Below are 18225 nucleotides of genomic sequence, written 5' to 3'. Positions count from 1 at the left end.
TATTTTTCATCACATTTTAAAATGTGTTTTGTGCCTTTAAAGACACCGTAACCTCACAGACTCCAGAGGTAATCTGTACCAAACAGCTAAACAGTGAATCCAGGTTTATAATAATAATAATAGATTATAAAATGTATGCCTGTCATAACATCAAAAATAATAAAGACCAGATGAAACTAACCCTTCCCTTCATCATAAACTGGTTCATATGAAGATATTTTACTTTCAGTTTCGTTAATAACCCTAAAGGGTGCATTTACCCCAGATTTAAGTGACGTTTACTGTCAGAGTAAATTCCTATTGGCTCAGATGGAGCCCAGTGGGGACGTACTTCCTCGTTTTCTACTATTTTTGCTTTGAAACTGGAAGGATAGAGGCGCTTTTTTTTGGACAAGCGAACACACAAAGTCTGTTAAAAGTTGTGTATATGGTCACAATGAAGGTCTTCATCTTCTTTCTTCTCCTGGGAATTCAGGGGGCAGCGGCAGGTCAGTTTGATTTGAATGTTTTTGTCTTTTTTATATGTCAGATTTATGTAATTTGAAATACAAATGGACAGATTGTTTGTTCTCCAGAGACTTCCTGTACGCTAAACATTTAGTTATGATAGATCCTTGTAGAAATTTCAATGTTAAGAAACAATCGATCATTTTATACATGTAAAAATCGTCTGTTTCTCTCTTCCATCCCTAATACTGAACATTAAAGTTTAGATTAAAAATTACGTTTAGCTAATATAAATAAATAAATAAGGCAAAGATTAAAACAAGGCGATTTCTGGCGATGAATTCCGTCTTTAAATCGTTCTTGACGCGTTTTTAAAGGTTGTGACTCTGCTGTGTTTCCAAACAGTCCAACAAATAAAAGATCAGCGAGGAGGCGCGTTGATAATCTGGTGACAATAATCAACACTGTTCTTTAAAAACGGAGAACCATTTTAATTTTACTATTTAAACTATTTAAGTTTACTAAAGTGTGTTTAACACAAAGCATCTGTTAAAATTTTAGAGTTTAATTATTTTTTCAGTATACACTGTATATGTAGAGCCACATGTCATTTGATGGAGTTCATTAAAAGGTAAAAGAAAGCTGCTTTAGATAGTATTCAATATTATTTCCCAGCGTTATGGATGTGAATACTTTCTGTTTGAAGAACATGCGCACACATGATGTAACTAACGAATTACGCCCGGATGTAAGTTCAGTGTTTTTCCGATGTTATTGATTCAGTAACAGCTTGTTGTGATTTGGCGTCATATAAATAAAATGAAATAGAATTCAGATTAACTAAATTAAGTCATTATTGCTTTATATTATCGTGGAGTTAAACCAGCATGACCTAATGTTCAATAAGAAGCTGCAGGTGAGAAATAACAGAAAGGTTCTGCAATTTAAAAACACTCGCTCTCCACCAGGGGGCGCTAATGAGAAAGGTTTTAAACTACTATGTGCGTTGGTCAGTAACACAAACAAACAAATCTATGTACTTTTGATAACTGAAAACTCTCCTGCAAACCTGATTACAGAATAAAATATAAAATCAAAAATGCTTAGGATAATATTGCCCCAATAATAGTAACTTAACATTAGCTTTTTATTGATAATATTATTGATCAAACATATTGGAAAGTTTCTGTAACAATTTTGAATGTGCATTAATTGACAAAAGTGTATGAAAATAATATAAACAAAGAAGAAGCATGGGTATTAATATTTAGAAAACCCATTACAGAAATTATGAAAAGAAAAAAAAAAGTCAGGACAGTCACATCAAAACAATGAAATCAATTCATATAATTTATAATATAAAAAACTGAAACAAAAAAGAAAACAACTCACTTTAGAAGTCATGCTGCTGGATTCAGAAAAAGGAAAGAAGAAACTTTACGGTTCATACAGCGGCTAACAAGCAAAACAGCTGTGTACTTTCTTTAACACTGAAAATAAAAATCTAGTTAAATTAAAGTTATAATGAGTTCAAACCATTAATCATTAAAACTGAATTAAACTAAACTGAAAGATAAAAACACCAGTTTTAAAACTTCATGTAAAAAAATCAGGTTCAAACTAGAATCTGTTACAAAACACAAAATTACAGTTTTGAATAAAAGATGATCAAAAAAATGACATTAAACATTGAATATCTATTCATAAATCTATTTTGTTTATTGAAGGGACATTCAATAAACAAAATTACTGGGTTATTACAGGATGTCTTTAATGTGCTGAAGTTTATCTTATTGTGTTATTTAAAAAATAATGTGATTTATAAGTCTGTGTTCCTGAGATCTCACAACATTAACTGTTTCTTACAGTGACCCACTCTCTGAAGTATTTCTACACTGGATCCTCTCAAGTCTCAAACTTCCCAGAGTTTGTGGCTCTTGGGATGGTTGATGATGTTCAGATTGATTATTTTGACAGTAACACGCAGAAAAAAGTGCCCAAACAGGACTGGATGAATGATGCAGTAGATCCACAGTACTGGGAGAGGGGGACTGCAAGCAGGATGAGTAAGCAGCAGGTGTTCAAAGCCAACATTGAGATTGCAAAGCAGCGCTTCAACCAAACTGGAGGTTTGTTCATGTTTCATTGTTTACTGATATTTGCTGTTAATGTTTTCAGTGTGATTTGTTTTCAGTAGTAAACAGGTTTGCACACATTAAATATTTCATTCAGATTACAGATTTTAATTATTTACATAATAATTCATAATGAATGTAGAACTACAGTCTGTGAAGCTTTAATTTAATTCAAACAGCTTTAAGGATCATGTTTGTATGAACTGATAGAATTTGTCGGTTAACTTATTAGTTGATCAAAATATTAAAATAATAAAGTAAAAATTAATTATATCTGCAGTTTTCTGTTTATATTTAGGATTTTTTGTCTGAAACCTTGATGGTTGTTTTTGTTACAATTTCTCAATGAACTGATTTATCAGAAAATAATCTCCTGCAGGATCTAAATAATCAGTCTGAGATGTTTGTTTTAAAATTATTGTGAACTAATATATAATATCATAAATAATCACATGTTGTAATAAATTATAGAAAATATGTCAGACACATAATTTATCATCCAGAGTAGATGGTAAATGTGCTGCGACGTCACAGTTTTTACTACATTTGCCTCAGATAATATTTTTAGATTCCATTAAACACATACTGATGTTATATTTAATATAAAAATGGAAGAAAGTCGAATCAAACAGGGTTGAGTTTGTATCAGGGTGAAAGACAGCTCAACAACTCGCTCACTGTCCACGACCTCTTTATGAATTATCTTAATGAACATTCATGTGAGAGCAACACTTTAATGTACTGGAGATCACTGTCACTTGTATTTAAGTGATTTATGAGGAAAATTTACTGTTTTCTGAAATGATTTTGTAAACTAGGAAACATCCTCATTAATAACTAAATATATTTAACTAAATGCATCAAATATTGTGAAAATGAAGCAGACATTCAGCGTATTTTCATGAGGAAATGTTCTCAAGATTAAACTTCGAAAGATTAAACTAAACTTCTTCTTTGATTGGAGTTTAAATTAAGTAAAGGATAAACCAAACGCTCTCAGCTCTCACAGAGCGCTGAGAAAAGCGAGCTCAGGCCAAGAACGCTTTTTTCTGCCGGTCATAAACGTTGAACAACCGAGTGACATACAGAGCCATCAATGACCGAAGAAAGCCATCTTGTTTTTCCTTTTTTTAACATCTCATAAAGAGGTGTTTAAAAAAACATTGCTGGTATAAAATGCAGCCTTCTGACGGGCTTTTCACAGACTTTTACAGCATCCTGATCTAATAAAGTGTGAATTTTACACAATTTCTTAACCAGACTGGCTGGAAAAGCGGTGAATTTTGGCCTAGATGTAATGTAACTCTCCATGTTCATGTGAAAAAAATAACTGATGATGCTCTGTGGTGTTTAAGCCCTCTCACATAGGACGCGGCACGCGCAGCGCTGCACTCTGAAACCCATTCATGTCTATTATTTGCACCGAGCAACGCTGTGGCTTGCCAACAGTCTGCAGACCTCGGGGGGGAGAGAAGCATTGTGGAAACGATGCACTCGTCACTAGTCAGGATAGTTACAAAGATTTCTTCTTTATGAATGAGCGATACATGTTTTTATTAAACATTTGAACATAATACAACACAGACTCCCGTAGATGATATAAAGTCAGAGAGATGTATGTTTTAAAATGACAGGAGCAGGTGCATCTAGTACACGTAGAGCGGCATCAAAACGATGACGTACAAGCAGAGCGTAGCGCGTCCCAGTTCTGACGTGAAAGCAGCGATGTTATAAAAGCAGGGACGAGTCCTCGTGTCGTCCTCACCTGCAGACTGTCTGCTCTCATCACAGCATCAGCGGCGCTCACAGGTCTCTGTGCTGCACATCCAATAATATCATCAATGTGAATGTTTTAATGTTTTTAGAAGAAAACTTTGATCTGGTCACAACGCTGAAAAACACCAAAGTGGCCCAGAGTCAAAATCATGGTGTGAATTAATCTTTCAGCCAGATTTCAGCATTAAATAAATATTATAAATATTTGATGACTTATAACAGTAAAACAGCACAAAGACCAACAGTAAGAAAAACAAACGAAGAGACAGACAATACAGGCTGACATCTGACAGGAAAATCACATTTCTCTGTATTTCACACTGATTTTTGTCTCATGACAGTAAATCTGAGTTTCAGTGTATGTTGAATGTTTTTTGGTCCCACGTTTCTTTAAGTTTTTATTAACAGACAATTTAACTGTAACAGTTCCTTCAGATACTTAAAAACCTGAAATTGTAATCAATGAAATTAAGGTCTTAAAATGCTTTAAATTTGCCATAAACTGGCTGAAAGTATTCAGATTATTTAGGTGGCATTTTAAGGCTAGTTTACTAAAATAACCCATAACATAAATTTTTTAATTAGTCGTTTAATTAGTTTAATTAGACGCCGTCATGCTGAAACTTTCCCACAGCAGCTTTGTCGCCACGATTTTTAAAAAAGGAAATAAGGTTTCCAAAAAACCCATCGCATCTCTTCCCTCAGAGGCTCCTGTTTGTTTCCATCCGCTGCAAACATCAGTCAATCGTTTCTTTTTAAACAGCCTTTTTCAAACAAATCAAAGTGTTTTATTGACACAACTGATGTAAATAAAAACAGATGTGAGTGTTTGAGTCTCTAAAAACTCCACAATAAGACGACAGCAACAGAACAAAACATGAAAAACACTCCAAACTTCATCAGAACGAATTTAAAAGTAGAATAAGTGCAGAAAGAAAACCGCGCTGCTTGTTTCTGTTAAACTTTTATTATTGTCGTTACTGTTATTATAACACGAGCAGAACCACAGCGGCTCGAGGCCACGAGGACGGAGCGCCGCCGGGAGTCGAGTCTGTGGAGCTTCCTGTTAAAGAGGAGAGAGCGTGGATGTGAACAAACATGGCGTCAAAGGCTCCACTTACACTCTTAGTTTATTTCTAGAAGCTCTCGACAGGAAGTGATCACAGACGTGCGCGACAGGGATAGAGAGACGGGGGACATAAGAGGGGGAGGAGCCTGACACCTGTCTGTGTGGCTCACCTGAGCAGAGCGAGCACAGACGCGCTCGTCATCAGCTGTGACGTAACCCGAGTCTAAACTCTCGTCACCAACGAGCCGAAGACGACGTCAGTGAAACAAAGTCTGCTTTCTGACTCTGAATATATTCCTGGCTGTGACCTCACGTCTTATCAGCCAATCAGCAGCAGGCGCGGTTTGAACGGTCATCAGTGGAGCAGCAGCCGTGGACGTGGAGCTCAGCTTAAAATCAGCGGCTCGTCTTAAATCATGCGGTTTGATTCACGTTTCAAACGTCGCTCTGTCCGCTTTCAGACGCCGACGTTAAGCTGTCGTCAGCAGACGTCAGAGCGCCCGCTGCCGATTGGTCGCTCCTCCGACACGCCCCTCTCACAGCGAAGCAGCTGATAACAGGCGGTCACACAGGAAGACCCCGAGCAGCTGATCCACAGCAGCTTCTGGTTTTTAGTGCAAAACAAAATATATTTTTGAAAATGAATAAACACAAACAGGGAAACAAACATGTTTGATGTCAGTTATTAAACGTCTAAAAACATTTATTTAAATGAAGAAACGCTGAGAAAGAAACAATCAAACAGATTCTGTTGAACATGTTTATTTGTCACAAACAGCAGAGTTTGAACAGCTTCAGGATCCTTCGAGTCTTTAACTGATCGAACGTTCGGCCTGAATTCATGAGCGCACAAAGAAAGGAGGGACGTCTCCCAGTGTACTCGCTGTGATCCCAGTGAGTATACTGGGATCACAGCGAGCATACTGGGATCGCAGCCAGTACTGGCTGCGATCCCAGTATGCTCGCTGTGATCCCAGTATACTCGCTGTGATGGACGTGAAACTTTGCCCATAAAACAACCAGGTCCATTATATCTCTGCTGGTGCTGTTAGTTTGTTCACGCTCAGTTTGAAGAGCAAATAAAACATCTTTCCAAAATAAAACAAAACCTTTAGAAGATTTTCTGCAACAGAAGCTTCACAGATTCGACCAAAAGTTCTGAACAAAAGTGCAAAAACCAAAACGTGCGACAGATTCTGGGCGACTCTTCCAGAAACTCCAGCTCACATCAGCGTCTGCTTCAATCCAGCTTTGAGCTCGTTTTCACATCAATTCTATCAACGAGTTTAAAGAAACTTCTTGAACTTTGTTGGTAATCAGATGCTCATCAGGTCGCTGCAGGTTTCATCCACCAAACGGCTCCAAACACAAACTGCATCTGGTGACGTGCTCGTGTTTCTCTGGGATAAAGATCCAATAGATTTGTTGTTATTTTTAGAGCCACCAGAACAAACCAGTTTTCCCAGTGGGAGTGTGTGATGGAGACAACAGGACAGATGTTGAGTCTGAACTGTTGCTGATATTTAAATAGCACCAAACGCTGTGACATCATCTCCTGGAGCCACAGATGATGTTTAACTGGAGTTCTTCACAGAGAGCAGCTCAGCGTCTGTGTGGAGCAGCTGATTTACCAACATCATCATATTATCAAACCAACATTCAGACAAACAGATTTCCTCTTGGACAAATATCCTTGTTGTTCCATATAAAATAACTGTGAGGCTCAAACTGTTTGTAGATGAGAGTCTGTGACGAGGAAGCCTGGCGATGAGAGGCCGACGTGTTCACAGGATTTTATCCAAAGTTACACACGAGAAAAACTCGATGCAGCGACTCAGAGAGGAAATGAACAGGTGCAGCGCTCAGGATGGAGGCGGGGCTTCTGATCAGCTGTTTGAGCCAGTTTATCTTAAACGTGCTGTTTAAAGTGTGGAAATGTGAAACATTCAGCCCACCGTTTACATCGAGTTCATACGAGCTGTTTTTCTAATGTGACGTCTTCTGTTTGTCCTCATGAAGCTGAAGAGCAGCCTGTCAGTGTCTTTGTTTATTATGGAGGCGTCGAGCCAACGCTGCCTCAGGGACACCAGAGACTCCTGCTGTAGTTAAAACTCTTCCTCTCAGTGAAAGAGACGAATCTGTTTTTAACTCTTTCTATAGGATCAAACTTTGATTCATTCATTTGATCCTCAGTGATTCATATTCTTAAACATGGAAGCTGTTTTTTCATGGAGATGTTCCAAAGGTCAGATTTGGAGCATCTGTGATGAGTTCACATTTATTAATATTCAGGTAAAATCTGGAAGCTTTGGAGAAACTGTTCACTGCAGCAGCTCAGACTCCATCTTCATTGGTCTAAATCAGAGCGGTGTCGTCAGCTCGCTGTGATTAACTCTCTGCCAGTGACCGAGATCCTTTTACATCACCTGATTTTACACGTCTGATAAAACACTAACAGAAAGAGGTGCAGAGAGGCGGAGCAGCCTCGTCTTTTTCCTCCATGCAGGTTAAATGTGTGGATGTAGCACCATCAGTTTATTACAGCTGTTACTGTTTGTGTGAAGAGTTTTGACTGAAGCAGAGAAATAATTACTGAAACTAAATGAGTTTAAAGATTGAAAGATGAAATGATGCTCCGTGTATCAAAGGCTTTGTTGAAGTCTAAAAACAGGATGAATCATTACTGTTCATCATCTCTGGATAATCCAGATGATCTCAAACTAGTCTGACTCTGTTGTGTCTTTTTGCCTGAAGCCTGATTGTGTTTCATCAATAACTGAGTCCAGCATCATCTTTGTTCTGCAGCTACAATAAGAGCAGAAACAAACTGGAGGCTAACTGTTGATCAGTAAATGATCTTTGTCAGGTTTAGTCGGTGTAGTTAACCTCTGAGTCACGGTGGTGGCAGCTGCTCGTTTTCTAACCTTCAGACTTCAGAAAGAAAAGCAGACGACTGGTTAGAGACGACTTTGTGACGTTCAGAATCAGACCGTCAGCACCTGCTGGATCCACAGCAGCTTCCTGACAGCAGCTCGACTCACTCGCCGTCTCCCTGCAGCGTTCACGCACGCGTCAGGTGGTGTCGCTCGCCCTCTCCTCACCTGCTCGCTCCACCTGTTGATCCTCTCAGCTGTTTCCTGTGGTCACTCTCTCTCCTTCTCACTGGCTCCAAAGCGTGAGCTGTAAGGTGTGTGGGCGGGGCATCAAAACAGCTGTCGGTTTCATCTTCCGCCATTTTATAGTTTTTGATGAGCTCACCTCTTCCGCCATTTTAGTTTTTGATGAGCTCACCTCTTCCGCCATTTTAGATTTTGATGAGCTCACCTCTTCCGCCATTTTATAGTGTTTGATGAGCTCCCCTCTCCTGGGAGCGCTGCCCAACCAGCCGACCTGGTGACGTAATGAGTGCTGTAACGACCACAAATCAGCGAGCAGGAAAATGACTATAAACAAGAATCACTTTGAATCCAACGTTTCTCTCAGAATAAATCACAACGCTCTTAATTTTGTGTCAAAGCTGTAAAATGTGCTGTTTCACGTCCTCTTTAACTCGACATGTTTCCTCACTTTAACCCTAAAAACTCACAGCGACTAAATCCTCAAGTAAAAAAACTTTAATCAACTTTCAGTCGTACAAAATAAATGAGACGAACTAAATTAAAAATACTGACACTCATCTACAAAATCATCCACAGTACAGACATAATTACATGACCACAGCAGGCCCTGTGGTATCGTCCAGGCCAACATTCGCCACTTTTCCAATTCGTCTGGTTAAGAAATGATGTAAAAATCGCCATTTAATAAATCAGGACGCAGTAAAGGTTGGCGAAAACCCCGCCAGGACACCGTATTTAGCGCCAACGGGTGGTGTTTGAAAGCCTTCATATGAGCAGCAAAAAACCCGACTTTTTTGGGGGTGTCATGAACGCTGCATTGGACGTCACGGGTGTGTGCAACATTTAAGAGCTGCGGAAAAAACAGCGCTCTTGGTCGGTCACTGAGCTGCTTTACCCGGCGCTCAGTGACAGCTGTGAGGCGTTTTCTTAAACTATGCGGGGCCTCCCCGTGTTTCTCATCCACTGTAGTTAAACTCCAATCAAAGAAGAAGGAGCGCAGACACCAACTCATCCCTCAGTCCGGTAAAGTGATCGCTTAAATTTGCCTATTTGATCACCAGCAGCACTGACTAACAATGGGCTGTGAGGCCGTTCCTCAACTCTCTGTACATGTTACTCAGGGCCACTGATCAATGATCGGGACAGTTTGCATATTTATAATCAGACACTGACCTCGCGGCCCGTTGTTAGTCGGTGGTGTTAGCATCAGTCATTATGCAGATGTCCTGTTTCAACGTTGGGGAAACCTGCAGTCAGCTGAGGCTGAAGACGTCATTTAGATGAGTGATGAAATGTTTCTCCCGTGACGTCCAGATGAACAGCATCAACTTTTTTGGACTGTTTGTTCCACAAAGACCGTTCTGCGTTTGTTCGGGTCTGAAACGCTGTTTTCCTCCACGCTGAAATGTTGCGCAGCCGCGTGACGTACAAAGTGGCGTTCAGTGACCGAAAAAATCCGTCGTTTTTTTCACCGCTCAGAAGGAGGAGTCCTGGTGTGGTTTTCGTTGATTGTTAGGGCGTCCTGATTTATTGAACAGCGATTTTTACATCATTTCTTTACCAGAGAGGTTGGAAAAGTGGCAAATTTTGGCCTGTGTGGCTCGTAACTCTACATGTTTACATAAAGAAAATATCTGATGATGCACTGAGGCGTTTCTCGTGGCTTTGAGAGCAGCGACGTTATAAAAAAGGCCTCATATCATCCTCACCTGTAGACTGTCTGCTCTCACCACAGCATCAGCGGCACTCACAGATCTCTGTGCTGCACATCCAATAATATCATCAGTGTGAATGTTTTAATGTTTTTAGAGGAAAAACTTGATCTGGTCACAACGCTGAAAAACACCAAAGTGTCCCAGAGTCAAAATCATGGCGCAAATTATTGTTTCAGTCTAAACACGGATTTCAGCAAATTAAACGACTTTGTGACGTTCAGATATCAGACCGTCAGTACCTGCTGGATCCACAGCAGCTTCCTGACAGCAGCTCGACTCGCTCGCCGTCTCCCTGCAGCATCTGCGCACGCATCAGGTGGTGTCGCTCGCCCTCTCCTCACCTGCTCGCTCCACCTGTTGATCCTCTCTCTCCTCCTCACTGGCTCCAAAGCGTGTGCTGTAAGGTGTGTGGGCGGGGCATCAAAACACCTGTCGGCTTCATCTTCCGCCATTTTATGGTTTTTGATGAGCTCACCTCTAGTGCTGCACTCCTGGGAGCGCTGCCCAACCAGCCAACTTGGTGACGTAATGAGTGATGTCACGACCACATGACATTGAGTTGGAAAATGACTATAAACAAGAATCACTTTGAATCAAACGTTTTCTCAGAAATAATCACAACGCTCTTAATTTTGTGTGAAAGCTGTAAAATGTGCTGTTTCGTGTCCTCTTGGATGCACAACCTACCAACACCTGCACTCGTCCACGAGTGCGGTCAAAGTGACCACAAATAAAATCAACGCATTTGTGCAATAAACTCGGTTTTTATTCTTCAAAATCTTTAAAACAATGAGTTGTAATATTTTCATATTCTAGGTTTTCCTCATAAAACATGTTTGTGACATGAGGCCATTTGCATTTTTATTTATTTTTTCATTCATTTTAACAAATTCATTCATTTTAATTCAGTTTTGTAACACTACCCCACTCTTAAACATAATCTATGTTTTTGCAATAAACTAACGACATTTCTCTCATTTTGGTTAAAATGATACATTTATTGTATAACTGGTACATCAGTTTTTCTCACTTCCAAGAATGGTCAATCCAATGAAGGCCACGAGCTCATGTTTGGTTACATTTTTCCATTCTTTTCCCCTGTGTAGCTACTCTTCATCCCTCTATGTTTGTGCATGTCAACAGCTCTTGTATTATATTATCAAACATGAGGAGCTTCCATGTGTCTATTGGGGAGACAGGACTAAACCCAGGTGCAGGCCCTGGTCAACTATTCACAATATTGTTGCTTGGTGTTTTAGCCTGGCTGGGAGGTAACTCTGCCCAGTAAGAGCTCTTGCAGCTCATTCTGTTGGACACAATGTCCATTTCCTCTTCAGAGGACTGATCAGAGGACTCCTCTGTGTCTGACTGGCCTTGTTCAGTGGGGGGGACAACAGTCTGGGTCCTCTACATCTGAGATGTCAGATTCTGAGTCAGTGCCTCCAGTGGGCTCTTCATCCCATCTGTCCTGGATCATTTGTAGGGCAAGGTCCACAGGGATCCTAGTTGGCCTCCTAGCAGCCATGTTACTTTAGATAAATAATTTTTTTTTTAAAAACATTAGAAAGGATCATTTTTGAAATGCAGAGAAAACTATAAATCATATTAAAAAAAAACTAGCTAATATACATTTGACTTCGCTAGGTCAAGTACAAAGTGTGTGTGTGTGTGTGTTAGCCAACAATGCTGTTGGCTACTGTTAGCTAACACAATACTGTGTTACCTACCTACCTAAATGCAAAACTGCTAGCTAACAACAAAGTAGGCTAATTTGATCACACCTTATAATGTGTCAATGAAAATTAAGTTCATAAATGGAGATAATACTGGAGATAATGTTGCGTTGTAAAAATGATCTCCTGCGTGGTGAGACTGCTGAGATCAGATGTGTAAGTGGGACAGTCAGAGTTGCTAAAAATTAAAGGTTCATAGAAGATTCCACAGGAACTGCTTGGATTCATTTTTGACTCCACTTGTGGAAGAGTGGGGTAGTGATACAAAAACTGTATTTTTTTTTTTGTATTTTTTTTTAATTAATGAAAAAATAAATAAAAATGCAAATGGACTCATGTCACAAACATGTATTATGAAGAATATCTGGAATGTGAATATCTTTAAACTTTTCATTTTAAAGATTTTAAAAAAATAACCCGTGGGGTTATTTTTGACTCCACGTGTGCCATTTAAGGGTTAAATCGTCAGGCACACAGGGGGCGCTACCCTAAAAGCATAAATGTGACAGCCAATCACTGCTGACTTTGTTCACACGCACCCATGAGAGATTTAACCTGCAGTAATCTGATTACTTACAGAGACCAACTGAATATCTCCAGGTGAAAGAGAAGCTAGTCTTAACATTTACCGTTTTTTTTTAAATGTGTCACTTCTTCATAGTTCTTCCAACTTTTTAATTCATGGTTAAAATCCTTATACGAGCTCTGGTTGGTGCACATCCATCTTTTCTTCTGTTGTTTTTAAGAGTACACCCGTCCTCCACTCCACCTCTCTTTGATCACTACAAGCACTAATTAATTATTATTAATAAAAGCTGGAAAATGAAGTTTGAATGTCGGAGTCTGTATGATTCTCACGGCCTGCGCTCTCAGAGAGAGCGAATCGCTGCGCTGAGAATAACCGCGCTGCTTGTTTCTGTTAAACTCTCTCTCCTCCTCACTGGCTCCAAAGAGTGTGCTGTAAGGTTTGTGGACTGGGCATTAAAACACCTGTCGGCTTCATCTTCCACCATTTTCCTGTTTTTGACAAGCTCACCTCTAGTGCTGCACTCCTGGGAGCACCAGCCGACCTGGTGACGTAATGAGTGATGTAGCAACCACATGAGAGTGAGCTGGAAAATGACTATAAACAAGAATCACTTTGAATCAAACTTCTCTCACAATAAATCACAACGCTCTTAATTTTGTGTGAAATGAGCTGTTTCATGTCCTCTTTAAGTCAACACATTTCTTCACTTTAAAACTAAATATCATGATATTGACTGTTTGTTCAGCTTTTGTAGAATTATGCTCACTCCACCTTACGTAACCTTAATTTTTTAATGTGAAGTGATTTGGCCCAAATTAAAAATTTCTAGAGGGATTTTTAAGTCTGACACAGCAAGAGGTCTAGATCATCTGTTTTGTTGTCAGTGGAATAGTGTGTTTTTTATGTGATGTCAAATGTCCGTGTTAATAGATGATTTTCCACATGTACGATTTTAATGTTGTTATTTCCAATCTAACTCTCTCCTTCAGGTGTCCACATTTTTCAGCTCATGTATGGCTGTGAATGGGATGATGAGACTAAGGAGCTCGGTGGGTATTACCAGTTTGGCTATGATGGAGAAGATTTCATATCCCTTGACCTTCCTACAACGCATTGGACTGCTGCAAAACAACAGGCTGTCATCACCAAACAGAAGTGGGACACTAACGGTTTTGCAGTATCTGAGAAGAACTACGTCAGCACAATTTGTCCTGACTGGCTAAAGAAGTACGTGAGCTACGGGAGTAGTTCTCTGATGAGAACAGGTAAAAATCACATGACCAGATTAGTGTAATAGGCAAAAAATCTCCGTTTTATATTTACAATGTCATGGCAGTGAGCATCCTACTTTCTTTCAGTTTTCGAGTTGTCCATTTTTCTGATTTTACCTCATCACTCTGAACTCTCGCGTATAATCTCCATTTAAATCTTTATTCTTTTCCATTTTTTTTTTTTGCCTGCCTCATTTCCTTTGTTTATCTTGTCTTTTCAAAATCTTTACACGGTGCTTTATGACTATTCACTTCTTTTGTGTCTCTTTTTTGTCTCGTGGGACAGTTTCCAATTTTGTTGTGCTATTGTACTAGGTGTGAATGTGCAATGACAATAAAGAGTTATCGCTTATCTCTTTACTGCATTTTCTTAATTACATTTTTGATTCTGTATACATTAATTTATGTAACAAAGGCATTCAAACTAATTTACATTAAACAGAAACAATAATAGTGTGCAGTTAATGAACTAAAAACTGTTGCTCTCCTGCTCAGAACGTCCCTCAGTGTCTCTCCTCCAGAAGTCTTCCTCCTCTCCGGTCACCTGCCACGCTACAGGTTTCCATCCTAACAGAGCCGAGATGGTCTGGAAGAAAGATGGAATGGAGCTTCATGAGGGTGTGGACAAAGGAGAGATCATCACTAACAATGATGGGACCTTCCAGATGAGTGTGCACCTGGATGTTTCATCTATCAAACCTGAAGACTGGAAAAAGTATGACTGTGTGTTTCAGCTGTCTGGTATGAACGAGGACATCGTCACCAAACTGAACAAATCAGACATCAAGACCAATGAAAGTAAGACTGGAATCAGAAGTGATTAAAGTTGCTTTATTTTAAGAGTCCTGTGGTTCTTGTGGTTTTATCTGTTAAGTTCGTCTTCAGTCTATAACACTGATATATTATACAAATATACATATGTCCCATCTTGGACCATCGTGTGAGTGCTAACTTCCTAAAAATATTTTCCCTATTAAAGTTTTGAAAGTGCTGTAATGCAGGTATTTCCATCTAGCACCGCTATTCATTGTTGCCCATTTACTGTTTACTAAGCTTTGGTGAATACAGAACCTCATTAACATACTTTTTTGTTAAGCCTTGTTTATAAACATTTCTTTCTTTTTTTTTGCTTTTAGAGACAAAGTTTGCAAGCCTATTTCAGTCTTTTATTTTAATTATATTTTCTCCAGTATTTTTATCTAGGTAGAAAAATGGTGTTCTCTTCTAAACTGCTTTGGGTTGTGATTTGTTTGTTTCTTATCTACAGAAAGTTACCTCATCATGATCATTGCCATTGTTGTTGTGGTTGTTGTTCTCGCCGCTGTGATTGGAATCATTGTCTACAAAAAGAAAACAAGTGAGTGACAAAAACAGAAAAAATATATTTTTAGTTGATGCTTTCATTTAAAATTGTATAAGCAGCACAAGGCACAGTGTCATGGAAATATGAATTACATGATAATATGACAATATTATAACTATAAGAGATTAAATTATCTTTATTTTCTCTTTTATTTCAGGCAGATGCTCCCAGCCTCGTAAGTAAAACTAGTGTCTGTTTTCTCTTATATCTTATGCATTCTGTAGATCATAAAGTATTTTTCTGGATTTTATGGTAAATAACTTTTTGAGGACTGTTTCTGAATAAGTGTCTGTTCAGACAAGATGTGGACTAACAATGTGTTTCTGGTCTTTTACAGCTATGAAGGAACCTGAGGTTGTGAAGCCTCTGAATCCTCCAACTAATGCCTAAATGACAAACAACCTTCCATCCAGTGAGTTACTTCATTTTAAACAAAGCTGCCCTGAAACGTGTTAAAGTGTTTCTTTATTTCTGTCAACTGCTGCAACACTTTGTAGCTCCACCAACACGTTCAGTTACTTTTCATAAAAAGTCTAAAAGTCGAATTATAGTAAGTTATATTATTAAAAGGAAGGCTTTTTTCTGTTTGCCAGTTAAATATTAACTTAAATTTTAACAAGTACAAACAGTGACAGCACAACATTAATAAACTATTTATTAACTAATGTATAATAAAACTGTGCCAGATTAAAAACAAATGTTTATGCTCATAAAAAGTTTTTTAATCAAATATTTGACTGAACCAGAGTTCTTTCGTGTGTTAATGATTCTGTAAATATGTAGCAGATATTTATTCTAAATTATTGTTTTATATAATCTTGATGTTGTTGTTTTTTTTGTCTGCAGGTTTATGGAGCTATATTGCACTCAAAAAGAGGCATTGTCACTTGATTCTCCTCCATAAAGTGGGACTAAATTCTTTAATTCGTCAAACTGAAGACTTGGAAATAAATTTGCACTAGTTGCACTTACTTATTCATTCATTACTTAATTTTAAATTACTTGATTTTTTTAAAAGTTCAAATTGGTAATTAAAAGTAATTAAAATCATTTGTAATTTTAATTACTGTACATTTAGGGTAAATAAATTTAAACATGAATTGGCAGATATTTAACAAATATAACAGAGATGGTGACCTTATTTTGATACTTCCCAATTAGGAAGGTGGATTACTTTGATAAATATCACACCAATGGAGGGAAGGACAACATGTTTTAAAAATCACATGACAGCAGTCTGAAATATTTTTGTTTCTTGGAAATAAATAATAAATAAATATATATATTTTTAGCTTAGTATTCCTGGTGTTCGGGTATACTGTAAATCAATAAATTACTAAATTACTGTTTATAAAAAGTACAAATGTATTAATACAGATGTTTTCCCTTTACATTCACATGCTCTTAGAGTTTGGTAATATGATCATATATTTCTTTAGATTTGTCAACAAACAGGACAATTCTGCAAATCAACATTATAAAACACATTGTGGAAATTATAGATTTTAAATCACATGAACTTGTCAGTGTAAATTATTCTTTAACTTTCTAAATCTGATGGTAATCTGGGAATGACTCCAGTCCTCTGCAGCTCTGAGTAATCAGACAGGGATTGGATGGATGGGCACTGAACTGTTATAATTAGCAGGATTTGTCACTAATGCTTTAGACACATATTTTCCATTTGGTTTCTTCCACATCTCTAAATTATTTTTTAACTTAATTTTTTGAAAATGTATATCAAGTAGAGGGATAAAATAACACCAATGTTAGCCATCCATAAACACGTGCCCAAAGTCTTAGATCACAGTGGATTTCTAAATTTTGTACATAAACTGCTTCTTTAAAACTATTTTGTGACCTAGGGTGATTATAATTTATGTCTTTGAGGTTATTCTCAAATAAAAAAGATAATTTTGTTGTTTCTTTTGTGTTTTTAGTCTAAAAAGTTTTGATCTTCGGTTTGTTATCTGATTTAGTTTAAATTGAGCTTCCAATGGCTTGTGTGATATTTTCTTGAAAATGCTTTCTGTTCATATTTAGGGATTTTAAAGGGCTTTTTCTCTCTTATGTAAACATTTAGGAGTTAAACAGTGATGTTCAGATCACATGTGGTGTTGGAATTATCACTTGTAAAATTGTGTTGCTGTTTCATTCTTTTTTATACTTTTGCCTTTCAATAAAGTCCCCAATAATCCAAATTTCTGTCTTTTTGTTATTCCATATACTATACACTTAGCTACAACATGAGTTATGTCTAAGTGTTAAAAGAGTTTTTCACCAGGCAAAATTTTAACTTATCACAGATCTATGAGGCCTCAGTCACATTGAAAGAAGAATAGGTTGACAAGCTCCATGCAACCACAACAACCTGGTAGTGTGTAACTGACTTCTCAGATTTTTCATTTTTATTATTTTTTTGCTGTCTCTGATAACTGCACGCAGACAGACCCTAACCCTTAGACTGGGGAAGGTCTGTAATTAATCAATGTCTTATTTATTAGCAGCAGAAATATTGGCAACACTTTGCAGTCACTCTGAGTTTACCCGGATGAGCAGCTCATCTGCTCCTTTATTTACTTCTCCAAGTGAGGATACAATATAATGAATCACACACATGGGAGTTACTGAGGTTTGTGGCAGGCAATTTACTGCAAATTCTGCTAAATTTAACTCCAAACAGCATCGATTATTTTTGCTATAGGTGTGTTTTATAGTTATGCTTTAATGTACTTCTTTATTGTAATGAGAGGGAGTGATGTTATTGGAACAAGTCAGATGGCTGAAATCTGTGAGCACAGTGCCAAAACTGGGGCTCCGTCCTGTATCTCTTTACTCAGACCTCATCCTGAGTATTTAGAGCTGAGCCCCAACAGAACACTACTCTAGAATAATGCTGGTTGACCTTACAATAACACAAGAACAATAGCAGCAATAAAATATAATAAACATGGCAAAATAAAATTTAGACATAAAGTAAAAGAAAGGGGGGGGGGAAAAAGGAAAAAAAATACTGGTTTATACAGCTGAACAGTTTGCAGTAAATCAACTCTGCATAAATCCTGCAC

General features: G+C 38.0%; 1 protein-coding gene and 1 long non-coding RNA gene across 2 annotated transcripts; one reads left to right on the top strand and one right to left on the bottom strand.

The window, feature by feature from the left end:
- The first annotated feature begins 378 nt into the window (after positions 1-378).
- Positions 379-17358, top strand: LOC100704472 (H-2 class I histocompatibility antigen, Q9 alpha chain). The gene is made up of 8 exons (XM_025902443.1): positions 379-488; positions 2316-2576; positions 13513-13788; positions 14290-14592; positions 15062-15151; positions 15315-15332; positions 15495-15569; positions 16004-17358. Exons 1-7 carry the CDS (start codon positions 428-430, stop codon positions 15545-15547), a joined length of 1062 nt encoding a protein of 353 aa, XP_025758228.1. The 5' UTR covers positions 379-427; the 3' UTR covers positions 15548-15569; positions 16004-17358.
- Positions 8192-9883, bottom strand: LOC112843558 (uncharacterized). The gene is made up of 2 exons (XR_003215992.1): positions 9720-9883; positions 8192-8835 (listed from the first exon to the last, which is right to left on the bottom strand). It is a non-coding gene; the product is annotated as an uncharacterized LOC112843558 (long non-coding RNA).
- Positions 17359-18225: the final 867 nt, after the last annotated feature.

Source organism: Oreochromis niloticus, linkage group LG22 (genome assembly GCF_001858045.2).
Source record: "Oreochromis niloticus isolate F11D_XX linkage group LG22, O_niloticus_UMD_NMBU, whole genome shotgun sequence".
Classification (NCBI taxonomy): domain Eukaryota; kingdom Metazoa; phylum Chordata; class Actinopteri; order Cichliformes; family Cichlidae; genus Oreochromis; species Oreochromis niloticus.
Note: the sequence above shows the minus strand (reverse complement) of the source record. Positions and strands in the feature narration are given on the sequence as shown.

Excerpts from the sequence above, each read along its gene's own strand:
- LOC100704472 (XM_025902443.1), top strand. The coding sequence starts at position 428 with ATGGTCACAATGAAGGTCTTCATCTTCTTTCTTCTCCTGGGAATTCAG. Across the intron at positions 2,577-13,512 it reads GCGCTTCAACCAAACTGGAG|GTGTCCACATTTTTCAGCTC; the intron begins GTTTGTTCATGT and ends TCTCTCCTTCAG. Across the intron at positions 13,789-14,289 it reads TAGTTCTCTGATGAGAACAG|AACGTCCCTCAGTGTCTCTC; the intron begins GTAAAAATCACA and ends TCTCCTGCTCAG.